Source organism: Salvelinus namaycush, chromosome 27 (genome assembly GCF_016432855.1).
Source record: "Salvelinus namaycush isolate Seneca chromosome 27, SaNama_1.0, whole genome shotgun sequence".
NCBI lineage: Eukaryota > Metazoa > Chordata > Actinopteri > Salmoniformes > Salmonidae > Salvelinus > Salvelinus namaycush.
This window is the reverse complement of record NC_052333.1, coordinates 28,774,693-28,798,825: the sequence shown is the minus strand read 5'-3', so window position 1 is coordinate 28,798,825 and position 24,133 is coordinate 28,774,693. Positions and strand designations below refer to the sequence as shown.

At 41.6% G+C, this 24,133-nt stretch overlaps 2 protein-coding genes across 5 annotated transcripts; both read right to left on the bottom strand.

The window, feature by feature from the left end:
* Positions 1-1,994: 1,994 nt before the first annotated feature.
* On the bottom strand, positions 1,995-13,406 carry LOC120022497 (GA-binding protein subunit beta-2-like). 4 transcript variants are annotated; one of them, XM_038966436.1, is made up of 8 exons: positions 13,233-13,406; positions 10,889-10,996; positions 10,528-10,695; positions 10,084-10,278; positions 9,589-9,733; positions 5,848-6,021; positions 4,905-5,023; positions 1,995-4,605 (listed from the first exon to the last, which is right to left on the bottom strand). In XM_038966436.1, the coding sequence occupies exons 2-8, from the start codon at positions 10,994-10,996 to the stop codon at positions 4,309-4,311; spliced, it is 1,206 nt and encodes a 401-aa protein (XP_038822364.1). In that variant the 5' UTR covers positions 13,233-13,406; the 3' UTR covers positions 1,995-4,308. The 4 variants fall into 4 exon arrangements, with proteins under 4 accessions (XP_038822364.1, XP_038822367.1, XP_038822366.1 ...); XM_038966439.1 differs by having other exon boundaries at positions 5,848-6,018; XM_038966438.1 differs by lacking the exon at positions 13,233-13,406 and adding an exon at positions 13,004-13,128.
* Positions 13,407-17,561: 4,155 nt separating this feature from the next.
* Positions 17,562-20,734, bottom strand: LOC120022709 (protein AF1q-like). The gene is made up of 2 exons (XM_038966693.1): positions 20,595-20,734; positions 17,562-18,951 (listed from the first exon to the last, which is right to left on the bottom strand). The coding sequence occupies exon 2, from the start codon at positions 18,943-18,945 to the stop codon at positions 18,679-18,681; it is 267 nt and encodes an 88-aa protein (XP_038822621.1). The 5' UTR covers positions 18,946-18,951; positions 20,595-20,734; the 3' UTR covers positions 17,562-18,678.
* Positions 20,735-24,133: the final 3,399 nt, after the last annotated feature.

Sequence of the window (24,133 nt, the reverse complement as noted above, 5' to 3'; positions counted from 1 at the left end):
GTCAATTTTGGCCCATTCCTCCTGACAGATCTGCTGTAACTGAGTCAGGTTTGTAGGCCTGCTTGCTTGCACACGCTTTTTCAGTTTTGCCCACAAATGTTCTATAGGACTGAGGTCTAGGCTTTGTGATGGCCACTCCAATAGCTTGACTTTGTTGTCCTTTAGCCATTTTACCACAACTTTGGAGGTATGCTTGGGGTCATTGTCCATTTGGAAGACCCATTTGCGACCAAGCTTTAACTTCCTGACTGATGTCTTGAGATGTTGCTTCAATATATCCACATACTTTTCCTACCTCATGATGCCATCTATTTTGTGAAGTACACCAGTCCCTCCTGCAGCAAAGCACCCCCACAACATGATGCTGTCACCCCCTTGCTTCACGGCTGTAATGGTGTTCTTCGGCTTGCAAGTCTCCCACTTTTTCCTCCAAACATAACGATGGTCATTATGGCCAAACAGTTCTATTTTTGTTTCATCAGACCAGAGGACATTTCTCCAAAAAGTACGATCTGTGTCCCCATGTGCAGTTGCAAACCGTAGTCTGGCTTTTTTATGGTCTGGCTTTTTTATGGTGGTTTTGGAGCAGTGGCTTCTTCCTTGCTCAGCGGCAATGTCGATATAGGACTCGTTTTACTGTGAATATAGATACTTTTGTACCTGTTTCCTCCAGCATCTTCACAAGGTCCTTTGCTGTTGTTCTGGGATTGATTTGCACTTTTCGCACCAAAGTACGTTCATCTCTAGGAGACAGAACGCATCTCCTTTCTGAGCGGTATGACGGCTGCGTGGTCCCATGGTGTTTATACTTGCGTACTATTGTTTGTACAGATGAACGTGGTACCTTCAGGCATTTGGAAATTGCTCCCAAAGATGAACCAGACTTGTGGAGCTCTACAATTTTTTTTCTGAGGTCTTGGCTGATTTCTTTTGATTTTCCCATGATGTCAAGCAAAGAGGCACTGGGTTTGAAGGTAGGCCTTGAAATACATCCACAGGTACACTTCCAATTGACTCAAATTATGTCAATTAGCCTATCAGAAGCGTCTAAAGCCATGACATAATTTTCTAGAATTTTCCAAGCTGTTTAAAAGGCACAGTCGACTTAGTGTACATATACACTTCTGACACGCTGGAATTGTGATACAGTAAATTGTAAGTGAAATAATCTGTAAACAATTGTTGGAAGAATTACTTGTCATGCACAAAGTAGATGTCCTAACCGACTTGACAAAACTATAGTTTGTTAACAAGAAATTTGTGGAGTGGTTGAAACACTAGTTTTAATGACTCCAACCTAAGTGTATGTAAACTCCTGACTTTAACTGTATGCAAACAGGGGTTACAGCAGCAGGCAGAAATGACATACTAGAAGCATCTATTACACAGGTTATTGTAGGGTAACCCAAATGTTGCTACAAAAAAAAGCAGTTCTCCCTCGTTCGCATTTATTTGATTCTTTAAAAAAGTTCATAAACTTCTCTTGGAAGAAAAAAACAATACAAAACTATCCTACATTAGTTGTTACACATTCATTCTTGTGGCAAGACCATCGTTCCTTATCTTCTCAAAACTGTCAAGAGGAAAGTCCCTGATCGTGTTCTGTCTACTGTATCCCATTAGAGATAGAATTAGAATTCTGGATCTGGTATATTCCATTAGTCTTTATATCAGAATGTTTTCAGATGCTTTGGTGAGATACTTTATGGTAAAAGTCAGATCAGACACTCTAAAGCTTCACAATACAGGTAACTTCACTGCAGTGCCAGGAATAGCTGTTCGACATTGCAATTCCCAAACAGTTGGAGAACTTGGCCTGCATGCATCAAATGAGGGAAGTTAAAGGAAACTCTGTCCATTGTCGATAAAAATAACAAAAAGATAGTTTTGGGGTGTAGCTTTCCTTTAAAATGTGGCTGAGGGACACTAGTGAGTGAAGGATCTTGACTACAGTGAGGATATAGAATTAGTCTTTGAACCCAAGATCCACATCATTTGCAGGTACGAGCTTGTATTTTATTTTCAATTATGTTATCCAGGTAGGCAGTACAAGTGAAATATCACCTTACATAAATGAGTTAGAAAAAGGAATGCATTTAATAAATCTTCAACGTCACCGTATGATACTCTACAGTCGTTTCACTTTCTGTATTAGCAGCAAATCGACTCATTTGAGGGTAAGAAATATAGATATGATCCCTGTTCAATTTCATTTCACAGACCAGTCCGTTAGTGTAGTGCCACCTGCTGGTCAATATGGAACAATGTCTAAAACAAATCGGAGGAAATGGTACAGCGCAACCGGTTCTCCATCTCTGAGAAGACCGAAGTTATTCAACAAACACTTCAAAGCATGTTCCAGAAACCAGTTGTAACATTTTAAAAAGGGAGTTTCATACTTTTAAATCAAAGCAAGCTAAGTCCACACAAAGTCATTCATGGCTCGGTCAAGTGCCCTTAACTGAGAGCAGTAGCAAAACAGGTAGATCTATAAACCCGTCAAATGGAATTATTTAATAATTTGGTGCATACACGTTCACCTATACAATCTGGCAAAGAGATGCTAAACTAAAAAGGGACAATGTGCTTACAACTCATATATAGGCAGTCTACATTCCAAAGCATTCAGATACACTTAAAAATACAATTTTATATGTACATAATAAAAAGGCTTGCTGAGAGCTTATAAAAAAATATCATACTCGTGGAGAACATCGACTTCTCAAAGGAAGAGAGCGGTCTAAGTTTACAATGGGTGAGTGGAGACCGCCATAGGAACGGTATTCCAGCAAAACAGCAGGCCTCTTCCACCAAGTAAAGAGGTTGTCTGGGGGGGTTTCAATTCTGAAACTCAAAAACTGTGGTGTATTTCATCCACCCAGTTAGCCATGTTGGAAAATTAATTATACAAGATGTACTCCTCTCAAACTGACCACAGATCAGTGTATATTCACATTATTTTAATGTTCAAATTGGTGTGCGTGTATTTATATCTGTCGCTCAACATGGTTAAACTCAAATTGCTGTTAGACCCACTAAAGTAATTTTAAACCTGGGCAAGAGCATCCGATACGTCAGAACTTGAGATCCACAATCTGAACTCTAATTTCAGTGGAAATCCCCCCCATTGACGTCAATGCAAAATGTAGGCACAACTTAAATCAGCTCTGGCATCTCAAGTTTAGATTGGCCCTTACTGAATAGCAGGCAGAGATGACTTTCCATTAACACCCTTCAACCCTGAGAGATGAATGTTAACCCAGAAGTTGACCACATTCTCATTCAGGGTGGGAGAAGACAAAACGACACAGTAACTGTAGCAGAAACAAGTGTCGGGACATGGGAAATAGTCATTGTCATAAGAACACAGCAATCTGAAAGCCTTATTCCTGTCCTTCTCCGGCTTTGGGGAGTGGGACTACTAGTGATTAAAGCCACAGGGGCCTTGAAACGGGAGGAGGTTATTCTTTGTATTGACATCAGCAGTGAGGGGGGGTTGTGGCTTTTGCAACAGTAAACCTATAATCGCCACTGCACTCTGGAAGTGGCACAGACCATAACAACCACAGAGGACAAAGCTAAGGTGGTGCCATGAAAGTCAAAACACTGCAATTCCCAACTTGGAAACAATTCATTATTACATTGTGAATGCAGAGTCCAATAAATGCTGGGAATGACTGTTGCCAACTGCATGCCCTGTCATTTGTCCTATAAGACTAAGAATACCTATTTGAAAAGAATAAATACAATTCCCATTGCAGTGGAGCCCATGATGGTGGGTGGTAGGATGGAGGAGTGAGGCAGAGGGCGACTTGAGACCCAAAGGAACTGAACAAAAACAAACAGTGTTCTCTCCACAGACTGGTCCTCTGGCACCATGGATGGACATGTCTTGGACATCTTATGATATGTAGTTGGCAACATGAAAATGTATTTCCCACACCATTGACATGTCTCAGACACCATAGACAGAGACTGAGTGACCCGTTTCTCTCAGATAGCATATACGTTTTTCAGGCAGGAAACCTTATCCACAGGCTGAGCAGGTCCCATTCTGGCTCATCAACCAACCTGTGATGCACCTCCTATTCAGCTCATCACTTCACTACTTGTTAAAAAAAAAAAACATGATTGAGAGAAAAAAAACTACTGAAATGGCAGAAAGTAAGTAAATATAGTTCAAAAACAAAACAAGAAAATCAGAAGGGGAAAAACTTAACAAAGAGCTATGAAAACGCTGATAGGCTGCCCCGTCGCCTGAGTTCATGTCCATTTCTCCTTCCGTCAGTGACATCAGTCTGTCTGATGTTATGAGATGACCTCGGTGTGGGAGGGCACCGACTCCACCAGCGTCACCTGCTCCTCGGCCGAGTCCAGCTCCTCCGTCTTGATGATGATGTCTCCCTCCTGGAGCACCACCACCTCCTCCTCCTCCTCCTCCTCCTCAACCACTTCCTCCTGCTCCAAGGTGCCGTTGGTATGGCTGTGCGACATGGCCTCCAGCTTCATACGGTACTGCTCTGCTTCCTGCTCTTTGCACATCAGCTGCTGCCGGTACTCCTGGGCTTTCCGGTTGGCCTCCTGCAGCTGCCTCTGTAACTGCTCCTGGACAGATGGATGGAGAAGAGGAGAAAGGGACAGAAAGGTCAGACCGAAGTTCACACACTTGCACTTCACCTGTGCCAACTGCACAGTATCAAAGTACCAAAATAAGTTAAAGGGTTTGTTTTCTAATTTAAGCCCCCCCAAAATTTCACAGCAGCGTCTAGAATCTCTAGAGAAATATGCAATACAAAATAAATTAACATAACATTTTGCTTGAGTCAGAAACCAGTTAAATGGCAGAAGCATATCAGTTCAATGTGTTGCACAAGAGAAAATGTGCCCCCCCCCCCCCCGCCGACCGTGTCTCCAGACTCCATGTGGTTGGCCGAGGCCTCGAGTTTCCTCTTGCGGGCAGGCGGGGGCTGGGGTTCCTCCTCAACCACCTCCTCTGTCACCTGATTGGCTGGCATCGCCAACACTGCAAATCAACAGACAACAGCTCAGAGCCTGAAGGAACATAGTATCGAACGGGACTATTAGGTTTATTAATAAACTACATTAATGACGAAGTAGTACACAATGTTCTACAAAGGAACTAGAACAAAACGATCTGCCAGAAAGCTAAAAACTGTTGTCTACAAATACAAGGTACAACACTGTCACAACAATAAGGTTTCTTGTAGGTTAAGTGAACATTCCACCATGTGGCTAAACTTACCTACCGCTTTAATGCTGCGTTTATAAAGTGAGAAGATGGTAATTGCCAGTTGTGAAGTCACAAATACCGGTTGGATGCATTCACGTTCTTTGAAGTCTTTGAGAAAGGATGATTGGCTAATGGCCAACAATCTGTGTCAACCATATTAACAGATTTATTAAAAAAACAATGTTTTGTTGTTGCATTTAAGTGACAAATGCTGATGGTAATTTCCTTATTAGGTGACGTCAGAGGTAAGCATGTGGGAGAGGTCAAAGCTGAGGGATGACAGGCGAGTTTCCTACTAGTAATTACCAGTTGGAGGGGCGATAGTGGATTTTCCCAGTCGTACAGTATGTGGTAAGACCACCTTCCCACTTGGTTATGAATGCAGCATTAGAACACCAAATGCTGGTTTCCCAGACACAGATAAACACCTACTCCTAGACTCAAAACAGCTATCAATTGAGATTCTCCACTGAGCATGCTTTTTCAGTCCGAGAGTAGGGTCCAAGAACCTGTTCCCAAATGGATAGAGGCTATGGGAAGTGGCTACAGGCTGAAATGAGCACCGTTAAGTGACCAAAAGTGAGACGTTCTCTTACTCTGTTGTCCATGCTGCATGGTGACAAAGAATGGCTGACCAAGCCCTCCAGTCTGCAGGTTACCGTGTTGGTCGGTCACTATGGTGATAACCCTTTGACCTTGCTCGTTCACCATGTGCTGGATGCTGCCGGGGTCCAAAGAATTGGCTGCTATGGCTTCCTCCGAGTCACCTGCTGTCAGACAAGGGGTCAAACAGAGGGAGAGCGGGGGAAAAGGTTAACTTTGTGTCGACCGTCGTTCTTGTATTAGGAAATAGTTCATGTTTAAGCCTATATACAGTACCAGTCAAAAGTTTGGACACCTACCTATTCAAGTGTTTTTCTGTATTTTTACTATTTTTATGTAGAATAATAGTGAAGACATCAAAAATATGAAATAACACATATCGAATAATGTAGGAACCAAAAAAAAGTGTTAAACAAATCAAAATATTTTAGATTCTTCAAAGTAGCCACCATTTGCCTTGACAGCTTTGCACACTCTTGGCATTCTCTAAACCAGCTTCAATTGGAATGCTTTTCCAACAGTCTTGAAGGAGTTCCCACATATGCTGAGCACTTGTTGGTTGCTTTTCCTTCACTCTGCGGTGAAACTCATCCCAAACCTCAATTGGGTTGAGGTCAGGTGATTGTGGAGGCCAGGTCATATGATGCAGCACTCCACTCCCCTTCTTGGTCAAATAGCCCTTACACAGCCTGGAGGTGTGTTGGGTCATTGTCCTGTTGAAAACCAAATAATCCCACTAAGCGCAAACCGGAACAGATGGCGTATCGCTGCAGAATGCTGTGGTAGTCATGCTGCTTAAGTGTGCCTTGATTTCTAAATAAATCACTGACAGTGTCACCAGCAAAGCACCCCCACACCTCCTCCATTCTTCCCGGTAGGAACCACACATGGGTAAATCATCCGTTCACCTACTCTGCGTCTCACAAAGACACAGCGGTTGGAACCAAAAATCTCACAATTGGACCCAAAAGGACAGATTTCCATCACTCTAATGTCCATTGCTCGTGTTTCTTGGCCCAAGCAAGTCTTTTCTTCTTATTGGTGGCCTTCAGTGGTTTCTTTGCAGCAATTCGACCATGAAGGCTTGATTCACAGTATCCTCTGAACAGTTGATGTTGATATGTGTCTGTTACTTGAACTGTAAAGCATTTATTTGGGCTGTAATCTGAGGCTAGTAACTAATGAACTTATCCTCTGCAGCAGAGGTAACTCGGGGTCTTCCTTTCCTATGGCGGTCATCATGAGAGCCAGTTTCATCATAGCGCTTGATGTTTTTGCGACTGCACTTGAAGTTCATGAAATTTTCCGGATTGACTTGACCTTCATGTCTTTAAGTAATGATGGACTGTAGTATTTCTTTGCTTATTTGAGCCGTTCGTGCCATAATATGAAATTGGTCTTTTACTAAATAGGGCCATCTTCTGTATACCTCCCCTACCTTGTCACAACGCAAGGAAAGAAATTCCACAAATTTACTTTTAACAAGGCACAACTGTTAATTGAAATGGATTCCAGGTGACTACCTCATGAAGGTGGTTGAGAGAATGCCAAGTGTGTAAAGCTGTCATCAAGGCAAAGGGTGGCTACTTTGAAGAATCTCAAATATATTTTGATTTGTTCAACACTTTTTTGGTTACTACATGATTCCATGTGTTATTTCATAGTGTATGTCTTCACTATTATTACAATGTAGAAAATAGTACAAATATAGAAAAACTCTGGAATATGGAGCGTGAGGATTGCCAACCCTTCTCTATTGGCACAGCGGTTTTGTCCCCAGTGAATTTGGAGGTCACTTTATAGTAACAATCCTATTATACATAGCACAGTCCGCATCTGGAAGCAAATAAAGGTCCATTTTGACCTTAAACCAATATCATTCCTGCTTCCTATTGCCAGGAATCCCTCCTTTGCCCCCTCTAACCTTGACAACGCCTTTAAGCGATGGGGAGAGCTCGGGATCAATACCATATGGGATATATAGAAGGGACCGTTGCCTCCTTTGATTTGCTGAGGGAAACCTATAATCTTCCCAGAAGTAACTTTTTCAGATACTTACAGATTAGAGACTGTTAGAAAACATCTTCCGACATTTGGAAACGCTAAACCTTCCATGTTTGACGGATGCATAAAAATGTGTCCCACCTCAGGCAAACTGATCTCTTGTCTATATGACGCTTTTCAATCTGTTAGCGCACCTTCTACAGATGCCATTAAGGCAAAATGGGAGGAAGAGCTAGGGACTGACATTTCTGTGGCAGACTGGGAAGATCGCTTGGAGTATATACACACCTGCTCCATTAACTCCAGACATCGTCTCATACAAAGCAAGGTATTACACAGATTACACCATTCCAAAACTAAGCAGCATAGGACATTTCCTGATACATCCCCTGTGTGTGATAAATGTCATACTGTGAAGGGTCCACTACTCCACTGCTTTGCCCTATGCTCTAACTTTTATGGTTGTTGGTGTGGAATTTTTAAGATCCTCTCTGAAGTTCTGGAGACTTCAATTGACCCAGACCCGCTTCTGATCATTCTGGGAGTGTCAGAAACCCTAAACAGATTAACCAACCCCTCAAAACAACTAATCTCTTACAGCCTTATTTCAGCAAAAAAATGTATCTTGTGGTTTTGGAAAAGGAAGGAAGTTTCTTCTACCAAATTATGGCTCAGCGATTTGGCAAACACTACACAGATATATTCTGAGCAATAAATTATCAACATTTTATCAAATCTGGCAATCTCCTCTCTTATTTGGACCATTTGGTGCTGTGATTTTGTACATTTTAAAGCACTGTCACTTGTGATATTTTAATATACCCTTGGGCGGCATGTGCTTGCCCAGGGGGTTGGTGAATCCTCTTTCTGTATGTCTTATTTAGTTTGTACCTATAACTTTGGGTCTTTTCGTAGCCGTCTGCTCTTTTATGTTTATATAAAGAATTGCATACTTGTCTTTTCTATAAAATACCTATACACCATTCATGTGTGTTCAATAAAAAATATTTGAACAAAAAAAAGAAAAGCCTGGAATGAGTAGGTGTGTTCAAACTTTTGACTGGTACTGTACATATTTTGGACTGTACTTTGTGGCAGTCAAAGTGGGGGCTCAATCTTGTCATTTAAATAAGCATTACATACAGAAGTAACAAGGTAAAGCGCAAAGGAATTCAAGCTGTGAGAAAGCATTTCCATCGGTCGGTGAGAATCAATGATTCTTTTCTGCATGACCTTTGATTCCCACATCTCACATTTTGGTCAATACCCCATTGTGTGGGACCACACAGCATCAGCAGACCCTATCAGTTTATGAGATCAGAGTGATAAAGGCCAGGTACTAGGCACTAGACTAGAGTAAACAACGAAGCGTGGGGCATTTCTCTCTGAGGCAGGGGGATCCTTGAACAGATGTAGCCGTTAACTGGAGAAACCAGGTCATTTTTACCCGACTGGCTGGCCTTTTCTTTCCATAACCAGTGGAGGCTACTGATGGTAGGACGGCTCATAATAATGGCTGGAGCAAATGGAATGGTATCAAACACGTGGATCTATTTGATACCATTCCGCTCCAGTCATTACCGCGAGCCCGTCCTCCACAATTAAGGTGCCACCAACCTCCTTTGTTTTTAACATCCACAAACCCTTCATCAGAAGACCAGTCATTTCAAATAGTATGAACCCTAGCCTAACTGAAGGAGGTTTGGTGTCTGTATAAACCCAGTAGCTACCCGAGTTGATGTTGTTGAGGAGGTCCGCCAGGTTGACCACACCCCCCGGGAGCCCTGGGATGCCCTGGATGATAAACTGAGGCTGGGCCGAGCTCCCCGTCATGCCAGCCTCTGCGTTCATGTTCACCTGGTTCTGCATTCCCTCCTATAGACAAACATTGTCAACAACACTATCAGAGCACACATACATACAAATAAATAGACATGTAAAAAATAAATAAATATATATATAAATATACACACGGGAGAATGCCAGGATTCAACTCATAACAGTTACTACAAACAAAGGAGAGGACAGTTGTGTAAAGACCTGTGGTGTAATGAAATAAGAAGCAATGCAAAAACATCTGTATATGGATAATTATGTAAATTAATTGTAATCCTAAAGGAGCATACTGTCAAAGAAGTTAAAAATAAGAAACACATTATTGGAGTCTAGAATAGTGCATGGAAACCTTCTCTCAACAAGACCCCACATACAACTTAAGTTCTTACCTGTAGTAGGAGCATAAGGTCTGCATTCTGGATGTCTCCTGCGATGTCAAACGGCGTCTTATCAAATTTACTGAGAGCGTGAACATCGGCGCCATGTTTGACAAGCGTCTCTGCTACCCTTTGGTGGCCATTCTGGGCGGCCCAGTGGAGAGCAGTCATCTTCAGCATGTCTTTGGCATTAATGTCTGCGCCACTCTGTAGAGAGTGAACCAGGAGAAATGAAGGGGACAGGGTAAGACAGCTGGCAGATTTTCTGCTTTCTTCGCACATGTATCCACTTTTTTTAGTGTACTTAGATTTAAGAAATGTTGGTCAGAGAAAGAGTAGGACTCTGCATCTGAAAATGGCCTCTGGTCAAAAGCAGTGCACTATATTAGGAATTGGCCAGGTCAGACCCTAAACACACAGTAAACAGCTAAAAACTTAGAAAAGAGACACGTGTACCCTGACTAATAGATCCACAATGACGTTGTGGCCCTCTGAAGCAGCCATGTGCAGAGGGGTCCTGTCCACTTTGGTTCGGGCATCTCTGCTGACGCCTGCCCTGAGCAGCACCTCGGCGGTGGAATAGTGTCCGTGTTGGGCGGCCAGGTGCAACGGAGATGTGCCCAGCTGCTCAGAGTGCCAAAGAGAATGAGGGATAAAGAGTCAAAGCACCATAAAGTTGAACCGGACTGGCACTTCAGACAATGTTTTACATTTACATCACACAAAACAGCCAAAACCCTAGGGTGGGTCAAACTAGTTAAACTGAAGCAGATAATGAAAATTGCCCAGATAGAGAAGGTAAGACAGGAATCATTACCCAGTCTGTGGTGAAGGGAGCCCCATTGGCCATGAGTGTCCTGACTTCATCGTCCTGGCCTTTCCGTGCGGCCTCAAGGAGCCGCTTCCCCAAATCCACCAGCGACATCTGAGACAACACAATTACAAAGGTTGCAGTATTTGGCCCTGTGATTGTACACGTATGCAACTGTTGCAGTATGTTTTCACTGAGGTGGTAGCCTGACTTATGTCTGCTGTTAAACAGTATTAGGCGGTTGTGAAGTTAACCGTTCACACAATGTAGGCCTGCCTACCTGTTACAGCTCATGTAGTGTACACATAAATAGGGCCCTGTTTTGGTTAATCGTGTCACATGAACTGGATTTTAACCTTTTATCATCAAACTGTCCCCCTTTCTTTTTATGTCAGATGGTCCAGCACCATCCTCAGAGAATTGCTTTCATTTTTGGTCCAAATCTAATTTCTGAAAAATACTTAAAATAAAAAGGTTAAAATCCAGGTCTTATGACATGATTTACCAAAACACAGGGCCCTACTTAATAAAGTATGTACTTTTATGACAACTTTTGAAACTCAATAATGGGTTAGGGTACTCATGCATTTTTGGCTAACTTTAATCAAATGAGAGGACTCTGTGCCCTGTACATATATTTACAATTGAACATAGCTATAAGTGTCTTAATCCCATTTCAGATATTACATACATAAAGTTATGTTATTAGCTATGCTATGCTTGATCAATTTTGTTAAACAGAAATCACCATGGAAGTATTATAGTAGTAATGGAACTTACAACTTTGACTCATCACATATGCTGCGGTTACTGTTTATCATCTATCCTGTTTCCTAGTCACTTTACCCCTACCTATATGTAACATATCTACCTAAATTACCTCGTACCTCTCCACATGGATTGGGTATTGGTACCACATGTATATAGCCAAGTGATCTCGTTACTCATTGTGTATTTATTCATCGTGTTCCTATTTTTCTCTCTGCGTTGTTGGGAAGGGCCCTAAGCATCTCACTGTTTGTCTACAGCTGTTGTTAACGAAGCATGTGACAAATAAAATGTGGTTTGTTTAACAACTTAACGTTAGTAATGCAAGAAATCAATCGTGAAATAGACCCAAAAAAACACACGGCAGCAAAGGGGCGCGCTTTCGTTCTGTGGAGTGTCTAGGCTACACATCTCTGGAGAAGAAACGGGCTTTTATTGTTGCTGCAGACTCGTGCAATTTAGGCGAATGAGTCGAGCCAATCCCGGATACATGCTTATCAGACGTCCCATTTGTGCAAAACACAATTAATGTTGTAAAGTAACGAAGTTAGTGGTTATGCTACAGATCTAACGTACATCACTCGAAACCCTTTGTTATCGCTCAATGCTGATATGAGTGATGGTAGTTTTACATAACGTCCAACAGGGAAAAAAAGGCTAGTTATACTGTTGAATTCGCGTTGCTCGGACCTATGCATCCGTAAACAATCACGCAGTGTGTTGTTGGACACAAAATAAAATGTGAATAGCTTGATGTGCACTTTTTTGGTTGTCGTTACATTGTAGTTAGCTGGTTGGTTTACTATTACTACATCATGAAAGCCCACTATAACATGAGGCTCTCTTCATAGCAAAAGCGTGGAGATGAAGACGATGAGTAGCCATCTTATACGCCTCGGTGGTGAAAACGAACAAGAGGCGGCCATGTGTTACATTATCCATTAAATCATTCACCTACATTATTTAACAACCACGAACAACGACATTTAAATACATGACAGGAAACTCTTTGATATTAAGTTGTTGGTTTTCCGGGGGAAGTCAGAGAAATTCCTATTTTACACGAAGAGAAAAAACTACTTCCACATCCGGTTAACAACAGCATTCTTTCTCGCACGCTTCATCAAATGGTTTCGCGCATTTTTTTCAGATTTTAACTATCGATTAATTCATAATTGCTTTTTGTCAAAGAGATGCCATCACCTTTACCGTGCGAGTATTTATACAATCTCCTATGAGCCTGATGGCGCAAGGTTTGTTATCTAACCAACCATGTAGCTAGTTAGCTAACGTTCGCAAGCAATAACTTCATATACTAGCTACGTTAACGACACTTAAAGTATGAACACACACCAAAGAAATGGGAAAGTTCTACAAACTGTTTTGTGCGCGTGATTAATGTGGACTTTCGCACAATGTCCCAGCTTCGAAACTACCACGTTGCTGTGTTACTCGGTCTTGTAACTAGCCAGAACTAAGATAGTTAGCTAATGCCTGGCTAACTTTAATAACAGCTAACGTTAGCTAGCTAGCTGGAGGCGGAATCCCGAATGGACGCAAGCTAACGTTGTGTAGGTCTTACCTCAATATGGCTTCAAATGAATGCTCTTAGGCTGCAGACATACGTTCCTTGACTTTACCCAATTATTTGGAATGTTCTCCTCACCTTAGATAATGAAAATAAATTATATTTGTGTATTTAAACGGATACAAAGATGGCGGCAACTCGACACCGGAGGTGGAAATCGAGCTTTTTGAACCCTCTTGTGGGCGGGCGAATGAAAAAGTAGCAAGCCCTTCAATGGCCAATTAACCCATTACGGTAAAAAGGCGATACTGAATTTACGCTGTAAAAAAAATATGAACGCAACTTGTAAAGTGTTTGTCCCATGTTTCATGAGCTGAAATAAAAGATCGCAGACATTTTCCATGTGCACAAAAAGCTTATTTCTCTCAAATTTTGTGCACAAATTTGTTTACATCCTTGTTAGTGAGGGTTTCTCCTTTGCCATGATAATCCATCCCCCTCACAGGTGTGGCATATAAAGAAGCTGATTAAAAAGCATGATCATTACACATGTGCACCTTGTGCTGGGGACAATAAAAGGCCACTAAAATGTGCAGTTTTGCCACAAAACAATACCACAATGTCTCAAATTTTGAGGGGGCGTGCAATTGGCATGCTGACTGCAGAAATGTCCGCCAGAACTATTGCCAGAGAATTTAATGTTAATTTCTTTACCATAAGCCGCCTCCATCGTTTCAGAGAATTTGTCGGTACGTCCAACCGTTCTCACAACTGCGGACCACGTGTTTTCTGATGTCAACCTTGTGAACAGAGTGCCCCATGGTGGCGTTGGGGTTATTTTTAAAATTATTTTTCACCTTTATTTAACCAGGTAGGCTAGTTGAGAACAAATTCTCATTTACAACTGCGACCTGGCCAAGATAAAGCAAAGCAGTGAAACACAAACAACAACACAGAGTTACACATGGAATAAACAAACATACAGTCAATAATACAATAGAAAAAGTCTATATACAGTGTGTGCAAATGAGGTAGGTTAAGGGAGGTAAGGCAATAAATAGGCCATAGTGGCAAAATAATTACAATATAGCAATTAAACACTGGAGTGATAGATGTGCAGAAGATGAGTGTGCAAGTAGAGATACTGGGGTGCAAAGGAGCAAAATAAATAACAGTATAGGGATGAGGTAGTTGGATGGGCTATGTACAGGTGCAGTGATCTGTGAGCTGCTCTGACAGCTGGTGCTTAAAGTTAGTGAGGGAGATATGTGTCTCCAGCTTCAGTGATTTTTGCAGTTCATTCCAGTCATTGGCAGCAGAGAACTGGAAGGAAAGGCGGCCAAAGGAGGAATTGGCTTTGGGGGGGACCAGTGAGATATACCTGCTGGAGCGCGTGCTACGGGTGGGTGCTGCTATGGTGACCATTAAGCTGAGATAAGGCGGGGCTTTACCAAGCAAAAACGTATAGATGACCTGGAGCCAGTGGGTTTGGCGACGAATATGAAGCGAGGGCCAGCCAACGAGAGCATACAGGTCGCAGTGGTGGGTAGTATAAGGGGCTTTGGTGACAAAATGGATGGCACTGTGATAGACTGCATCGAATTTGCTGAGTAGAGTGTTGGAGGCTATTTTGTAAATGACATCGCAGAAGTCAAGGATCGATAGGATAGTCAGTTTTACGAGGGTATGTTTGGCAGCATGAGTGAAGGATGTTTTGTTGCGAAATAGGAAGCTGATTCTAGATTTAATTTTGGATTGGAGATGCTTAATGTGAGTCTGGAAGGAGAGTTTACAGTCTAACCAGACACCTAGGTATTTGTAGTTGTCCACACATTCTAAGTCAGAACCGTCCAGAGTAGTGATGCTGGACGGGCGGGCAGGTGTGGGCAGTGATCGGTTGAAGAGCATGCATTTAGTTTTACTTGCATTTAAGAGCAGTTGGAGGCCTCGGAAGGAGAGTTGTATGGCATTGAAGCTCGTCTGGAGGTTAGTTAACACAGTGTCCAAAGAAGGGCCAGAAGGATACAGAATGGTGTCGTCTGCGTAGAGGTGGATCAGAGAATCACCAGCAGCAAGAGCGACATCATTGATGTATACAGAGAAAAGAATCGGCCCGAGGATTAAACCCTGTGGCACCCCCATAGACACTGCCAGAGGTCTGGACGACAGGCCCTCCGATTTGACACATTGAACTCTGTCTGAGAAGTAGTTGTTGAACCGGGCGAGGCAGTCATTTGAGAAACCAAGGCTATTGAGTCTGCCGATAAGAATGTGGTGATTGACAGAGTCGAAAGCCTTGGCCAGGTAATGAATACAGCTGCACAGTATTGTCTCTTATCGATGGCGGTTATGATATCGTTTAGGACCTTGAGTGTGGCTGAGGTACACCCATGACCAGCTCGGAAACCAGATTGCATAGCGGAGAAGGTACGGTGGGATTCGAAATGGTTGGTGGTCTGTTTGTTAACTTAGCTTTTGAAGACCTTAGAAAGGAAGGGTAGGATAGATATAGGTCTGTAGCAGTTTGGGTTATGGTATGGGCAGGCATAAGCTATGGACAATGAACACAATTGCATTTGATCTATTCCAAGTTGAATGCACAGAAATACCAGAATGAGATCCTGAGGCCCATTTTTTTTAAAGGTATCTGTGACCAACAGATGCATATCTGTATTCCCAATTGTCAAATCCATAGATTAGGGCCTAATTTATTTATTTCAATTGACTGATTTCCTCATATGAACTGTAACTCAGTAAAATCTTTGAAATTGTTTCATGTTGCGTTTATATATATATCAGCGCTCATGATGAGACCTGCATCCCTTCACCAAGCTATAATATATAGGGTTTTAAAGCATGTTTGTGAGGGAAAATTCGGTCCTGTGCACTTTGAGCAGCACTCTTTATTCGCAGGCAGTTAGGCCTATTTCTAATGGATTTCTGTTTTATTTGCTAGGATGCGTACTCAGATGTTTGGCATAGTTTCTGTCTGATTAATAGCCCCATTTTTGTGATCTAATAGGCTGTTTTTTATGCTAGCTGCTAGTAGCCTAGGCCAGTGGTTCCCAAACTGTGGGGTGTGCCCCCCTTGGGGTCAGGGGTCCCCCCCCCCCCCCCCCCTCATGGCGATGTTGGCTAGCAAAGCTCATGCGTAGAAACACGTCATCAGGTCTAATGGTCGTCTCGCGCTGAACTGCACATGTGCAGGCCGTCAAATCAAAGGCACTCCTTTGATATAAAGTTGTTTAAAAAATAATAATAAGTGTCACCTTCACGAGGTTGGAGTAATAACATTTTCAACTACTTAAGACATTGGCTTGAATCTAGGTTCTGCCTTTAGGTTTTGAGAAGGAATACTTTTCCACTTCTCTCATTGACTTCTCAAACCAGGACCTGGTCTGTTTCGCAAGCGTTCCCGGAAGTCTAGATGTTGCGCATCTGGGTTTAGAAAGTCTGTGGTGTAATGACACTTGCCTAGGTAGGCCTTTTAAGATCCCCCAAAATGGATAACCCTTATTGGAGCAGTGGTTAGCAGGTCTGGTCTGTCTATTGGCTAGGAAACCTGGGTTCGAGACATGCAAGTGATGTTCCAATGTCACTGTTCGCAATTATCGCTAATGTGAAATAGCTGTTGGCTATTCCTTTATGATTAATTTTACAAATGCAGTAAACCAATGCAATTAACTAAATACTGGTATGTCAATATCTACGGTTATACAGTAACTACTGTGAAACTGAACAATGTAAAACCAATTAATAAAAACCATAAACATTTTACCAATCTCTGTCCGATGTGTCGGTGTAAGTAAATAGGCTACAATGAATACTAATGTGCAGTGCACCTAGGTATTTTAATCAAAGTGTAACGGTCCCAGAGTAATGTACTGTCATAGGCAGAGCTTTTCATTCACAGAGGCTACTATTGTATGAAAACTGTAGCCTTGTTGTATACCAATTCCCCCAAAGGAAGCTGTTGGCAGTATTATTCCAATAAGAATCCTGGAAAAGCTATTAGATTTGGATAAGTAAACCATATATTTTATTGTGTGTCGAAGGACAAAACAGGAGTCCATAGCCTACTCTGGCTGTTGGTGTTTAAGAAGCTTCTAGAAGATTGACCTCACTTTATTTTTTATCAACACCTCCCGTTCACATAAACTGTAAATGTTATGCCTACAAGGAGCATGGCCGTTTCTACACTGAAGCCGGTTTGACGAGACATCTCAAACCTACGACATGTTTTTGTACGTGAAATGTGTCGTTAGTTTCTCCATTTATTTCAAAAGAAGCAAATAGTGATTCATGGTGAGTTATCTCTCCGAACAAATGCTGCCTGTTTAAGCCCTTTAGTTTGAGATTATTTCTCACAGTAAACAAAGTGGATTGATATGCACAGGATATCTTCATTTATTTCAGAAAAGTCAAGACAAAGTATGATGAGTCACATTTGGGAATTTACTGCTCATTGCACAATATCACAAAAAGTTAGCTTTATGATTACAAGTATCCAGTTAGAACTACCGTACTTCCAGGAACACTTGCAACATCAGTCTTGACAATTAAAAACATGTATTTCCCTTTTTTTCATTAAACATTTCCATCCATTCTTTCCTTGACATTCAAACTAAACATCGGACAATGCAGTAGTCTATGCAGAAAATAAAGAAAACAGTTGGCCAGCTCTGCATTTGCACAACTTACATTGTGGAATCTAACATTTACCCTCAGTCATTGCACTCAGTTGAGGCCTACTCAGGGCAGCCTGAAAGCAGCATACTTAATAAATAAAATTCATTGGGTGGGTTTGAGCCAGTCAGTTCAGTGCCTGAAACAAATCACAAAGCAACCAATACAAAGCGCAAAAGACAGTCATGTTTGTGGCTCCCTAAGTGCTTGTACAATATCTGTTCTGTGTGGAGGTGCTTTGCTTTACTTTCTCCTACTAATACTACACGCGAAAACTCCAAGGCTCAGGTTGGCCCTACCCTTCAAGGTTGTTTTAGGTCAAGGGAAAGAATTTTCATTAAGTTCAAATGAGGCAGCACTTTGCATTTGTTAGTGTTCAAAAATATGATGTAGCATACTCAAGTTACCTCACAAATTATGAATGTGTAAGACCTTAATGTGAGACAGAAGCCTTGCAGTCAGTATGCAATGGAACTATTTATATTCATTTAAAGGCTGACCTTGTTGCCATTTCTACCTAGTTATGTTCGTTGACATTAGCCAATCGAGTTATGTAGCCCGCATGTGGAGAAAACCTAAGCAGAAGTGCCTATACTGTCATTCACAGTGCCAGTCACCTGCAAGTTAAAACATTTACCCCTAATCCTTTCAGTATTATTAAGAGGTTATACAAAAAAACACAGTACAGACTAATACAGATTCAGTACTTCTTCTTGGGTGGACCAGAATCTTGACAAAAGCCATGGTTATTCAGATAGGGTGAGTGTGAGGAGAGGGAGGTTCTTATGACTGGGAGGCTGAGATGGGATGGTCCTCACAGAAGCAGGTTGAAGTCGAGGAGGTCGATGCTGGGGATAGGCTCTCTCCAGTAGTTGAAGGTGGTGTACTCTAACAATTCGGCCTCTTGCTGCTTCCTTTGCTTGGCTAGGGCGGCATTCTGTTTCTTGGTGGCCTTCTTGCTCTTCTTGGTTGGCTTGCTTTTGGTCACACCCAGGTCTTCCAGCTCGGACAGATCCGGGGCGGAGATGGGCTGTCTCCAGTAGAGGAAGGAGTCATACTCGCTGTTTGATTTCACCAGCATTTTTATCTGAATGTAAAAGAGGAATGAGGCCAAATTAAAATGTGATTTTGGGTCATAGCTTGAAATAGATTAGACATAGATACTGCTCTCATCTTAGTCTCTACATATATTTCAACTCCACTTAGTAACCCAGTACTATGTCCCTATAATTTTGAATGGCTCCCTGATATTTTTTCATTCATTCCAAAGGGACCCTATACTGTAGATGCCATGGGTAGGAGATAGCCAGTCAAGCCAAAACGTTCAGGTTAAGATAAATCTATGCCATTACATAAGAACAAGGATTTAAGTAGCTTTTTCTTGAGATGCAGATTTAGGTCAATCCTTATTGCTCATTTGGACCTAAGTGTTGGCAAACTGAAGCAAACTAGGTTACATAAGCTTTCTGGTGATTGTGTTCTTTGTTCTAAAGCCTAACATGGAAATGCTAGGCCTAGATTGCAATACTGTGGAGTCGCATATTTGTGAACATAACCTGACATAACCTGATTGTAATTGTATCTAATCTTGAAATGTGTGTGTGATATATGCATAATACTTTTTTGAAAATTACTAAGTTAATTGTGACCACATAATTATAGGTTCCCCATGTGTGAATGTGAATTTCCTAAACTAAATGATAAACATAAAAAGCCTAATGTCGTTATACAATAACACGGCCACACACTTCTCTCACAAGTCTGGCTGTGGTTAAACAAATGTAACACTCAAAATTATGTAAAATGCACATAGTGAAAATGGACCACAGAGACAAGATTCTGTTGTTAAAATGCAATTACTGTAGCATGAAATCAACTGTTAAAATGCAATTACTGTAGCATGAAATCAACATTTAGGGTACAAATGACCCCACCCTGTCAGTAGGTTATGACATATTAAATGGGGTAAGAATGATTGTCTATCAGTGGATAAAGGTCCCAGTATCAAGATGCTCTACATAACTGATTTTAAAATTCCCTTTGAACCAATCGTTCTTATCCATTAGGTCATGCTTTTGTGTAGAACTGTCAAATACTGATTAAGAGCATCAACGGTCTTCAATACCACACCCATTCGGCTACAGAGAAAATTCACCATATGACGTAGCCATATAAAAGCATCATTGATGCCTATGATGGTGCAGTGGTTGACGCCCATTGGGGCTTGAGAAATGACTGGCGATTTCGATTCGGACATCTATCTATTCTTTAATCATGTAAATATAGATTCTCTAATGACATGCCCTTTTTTGACGGCATGTCATCTGTGCGAACGATGGAGACTATTCCAGAAAATGGGTCATGCAGTTCTAAATATATCTGAGATAATGTGCCAAGAATTTACATACAATAAAACATGGCAAAACATTATATTAGACAGCATTGACATTCAATTCGGAAGTTACCCGTTTTTTAATTGTGTGCATTTATATATTTTTATGTAAACAAGCTATCTTGCCTTGCTAGCGTAATGGACAAAATTAGGTTATAGGCTATTGTATTTGGTTTCTTTCTTATGCCTATTGGGCAATTGTTAAAAGGGTTAATACTAACATTACTATTACACGCTATAAAAAAATACATCAACTTTCAGTATTGTTAGTTAAAGCATCATGTAATTCTGTATCCACTATCCAGCAAAGGTGCTCTGAAAATAAAATATTATCTTACGTCTTGACAAATGGTTCTTGGCTGACAAGGTCCTCTGTTTGTCGCAGGATAGGCTCCACTGATGTATACCGGTAATAACAATGGCACGCTCGTGCTATGTGGCGATGCTGTAAAATCCTCGCGCACAAGCCAGTTTTTTCAGCACCAGGGACAACCACTCCCACACTCTGTGACGACATTCTGCGCCTGTGTTGGGTTTTTGTCATTTAAAATCAAATAGGCCTACTGTTTTATTAACTAATTATTGTGCATAAAAAAATGTAGTTTCTATTAAATTATGGAAAAAGTCTGTACATTTTGCAATAATCTACCAATAAAGATCAAGGCTATAACGACAATGTACTAATAACATTGTGATGTAATATAATGATGGGCTAATAAAGTTCGACAATTGACTGAAAACGTGGGCTATATCATCATCTGATATTATGAATAGCCCAAATAGCCACAACTTGGATCCATGTTCAGTCCAATACATATGGCTGTTTCATTAGAAAATACATCGGCGACGTTGTACCCACCGTGAGGTTTCTCTGCTTCCCCAATCAAAAACCCTGGATTAACACCGAGGTTGGCGCTAAACTAAAGAGCAGGGCTACCGCACACAAAACTATCATAGACAACCCTGATGCTACGGCCGAAGACAGGAATAAGTACAAGAAGGCCAGCTATGACCCCCGCAGAGTCAAACGAGCAAAAGGACAATATAGGAATAAGGTGGAATCATATTAAACAGGATCCGACGCCCACCGCATGTGGCAGAGGCTACAGTCCATGACGGATTACAAATGAAGACCAGTGGCGACCCGTTATTCAGGGCAGGTGGGGCTAGCTATATATATATACATATACAGTACCAGTCAAACATTTGGACACACCTACTCATTCCTGGGTTTTTCTTTATTTCTACTATTTTCTACATCGTAGAATAATAGTGAAGACACCCGAACTATGAAATAACACATATGGAATCATGTAGTAACCAAAAAAGTGTTAATCATATCAAAATATATTTTATATTTGAGATTCTTCAAAGTAGCCACATTTTGTCTTGATGACAGCTTTGCACACTCTTGGCATTATAAACCAGCTTCATGAGGTAGTCACCTAGAATGCATTTCAATTAACAGGTATGCCTTGTTAAAAGTACATTTGTGGAATTTCTTTCCTTAATGCCTTTGAGCCAATCAGTTGTGTTGTGACAAGGTAGGGGTGGTATACAGAATATAGCCCTATTTGGTAAAAGACCAAGTCCATATTATGGCAAGAACAGTTCAAATAAGCAAAGAGAAATGACAGTCTATCATTACTTTAAGACATGAAGGTCAGTTGATCCGTAAAATTTTAAGAACTTTTAAAGTTTCTTCAAGTGCAGTCGCCAAAACCATCAAGCGCTATGATGGAACTGGCTTTCATGAGGACCGCCACAGGGAAGTAAGATTCAGAGTTACCTCTGCTGCAGATGATAAGTTCATTAGAGTTACCAGCTTCAGAAATTGCAGCCCAAATAGTTCAAGTAACAGACACATCTCAACATCAACTGTTCAGAGGAGACTGCGTGAATCAGGCCTTCATGGTCGAATTGCTGCAAAGAAACAACTACTAAAGGACACCAATAATAAGAAGAGACTTGCTTGGGCCAAGAAACACGAGCAATGGACATTAGACCGGTGAAAATCTTTTTGGTCTGATTAGTCCAAATGTGAGATTTTTGGTTCCGACCACCGTGTCTTTGTGAGACGCAGAGTAGGTGAACGGATGATCTCCACATGTGTGGTTCCAACTGCGAAGCATGGAGGAAGAGGTGTGATGTGTGGGGGTGCTTTGTTGATGACACTGTCAGTGGTTTATTTAGAATTCAAGGCACACTTAAGCAGCATGGCTAGCACAGCATTCTGCACTTAGTGGAACTATCATTTGTTTTTCAACAGGACAATGACCCAACACACCACCAGGCTGTGTAAGGGCTATTTGACCAAGAAGGAGAGTGATGGAGTGCTGCATCAGATGACTTGGCCTCCACAATTACCCGACCTCAACCCAATTGAGATGGTTTGGGATGAGTTGGACTGCAGAGTGAAGGAAAAGCAGCCAACAAGTGCTCCGCATATGTGGGAACTCCTTTACCTGGAAAAGCATTCCAGGTAAAGCTGGTTGAGAAAATGCCAAGAATGTGCGAAGCTGTCATCAAGGTAAAGGGTGGCTACTTTGAAAAATCGAAAATATATTTTGATTAGTTTAACACTTTTTTGGTTACTACATGATTCCATATGTGTTATTTCATAGGTTTGATGTCTTCACTATTATTGTACAATGTAGAAAATAGTAAAAATAAAGAAAAACTCTGGAATGAGTAGGTGTGTCCAAACTTTTAACTGGTACTGTATATATTTATTTTTTGCCTGTTTTGCATGTTCTTTTGGTATTAAAACATATCAGTTTGCAAACAATATATATATACAGTATATATTGCTTTCTTGAGTAAGACGGCTCCAAAATACAGGTGTTTAAGCCTAGCTCAGTGCTTTCTGTGGTGGTGGGGCAGCCAGCGGAAAATACAGAGCGTAGGTGTTGGTAATGTTCTCTAGATGAACCGTGATTGGCTCAGTGTTCTGTTACTCATGGGAACACTATGTCACCGCAAAATCTACAAGGATTTTGTTGACCAAGTTTTTTATTTATACATTTTTCAAGCACCTTGGGTACATTTTTTGCTCCCCAATTACGTGGTATCCAATTGGTAGTTACAGTCTTGTCTCATCGCTGCAACTCCCGTACGGACTCGGGAGAGATGAAGGTCAAGAGCCGTGCGTCCTCCGAAACACAACCCAACCAAGCCGCACTGCTTCTTGACACAATGCCCACTTAACATGGAAGCCAGCTGCACCAATGTGTCGGAGGAAACATCGTACACCTGGCGACCGTGTCAGCATGCACTGCGCCCGGCCCGGCACAGGAGTCACTAGTGAGCGATGGGACAAGGACATCCCTGCCGGCCAAACCCTCCCCTAACCCAGACGACGCTGGGCCAATTGTGCGCCGCCCCGTGGGTCTCCCGGTCGCGGCCGGCTACGAGACAGAGCCTGGACTCGAACCCATAGTCTCTAGTGGCACAGCTAGCACTGCGATGTAGTGCCTTAGACCACTGCGTCACTCGGGAGGCCTTGTTGACAAAGTTTGATGACAAAATGTGCTCATGAAATGTGCCTCCTTCCTGTTCAAGTGAGCCCAGCACAACAAGGTGAGTCCAAAAATGTTTTTTATGCTACTGCATAAATGATGTAATATGCCAAGGAGATATGTATAATGTAGCTAAGAAAGTAATACTAAGTGTATGTTGTGTAGTAAGCTGTTAGTAGTAGCCCATGTGCCTCACCCTAATAATTTGGTCCATTTTCCCCTAGTAATTCAGCCTACTGTTCTGACTTGGTGGTGCACATGTAGCCTATAGCCTGTTTTAGAGAAATATCATCATCAAATATTGTAAGAGCTTTCATTGTCTGCTTATATGCCCCCTTTATTTATCTTACTGTTCTGAC

Bases quoted from the DNA above. Each gene is read 5' to 3' on its own strand.
- LOC120022497 (XM_038966436.1), bottom strand. From the start codon at position 10,996: ATGTCGCTGGTGGATTTGGGGAAGCGGCTCCTTGAGGCCGCACGGAAA. The intron at 6,022-9,588 runs GTAGCTACTGGG...CTTGTCTGACAG, and splicing joins CCTCAACAACATCAACTCGG to CAGGTGACTCGGAGGAAGCC. The intron at 5,024-5,847 runs GTAAGAGAACGT...GTTGATTTGCAG, and splicing joins CATGCAGCATGGACAACAGA to TGTTGGCGATGCCAGCCAAT.
- LOC120022709 (XM_038966693.1), bottom strand. From the start codon at position 18,945: ATGCTGGTGAAATCAAACAGCGAGTATGACTCCTTCCTCTACTGGAGA.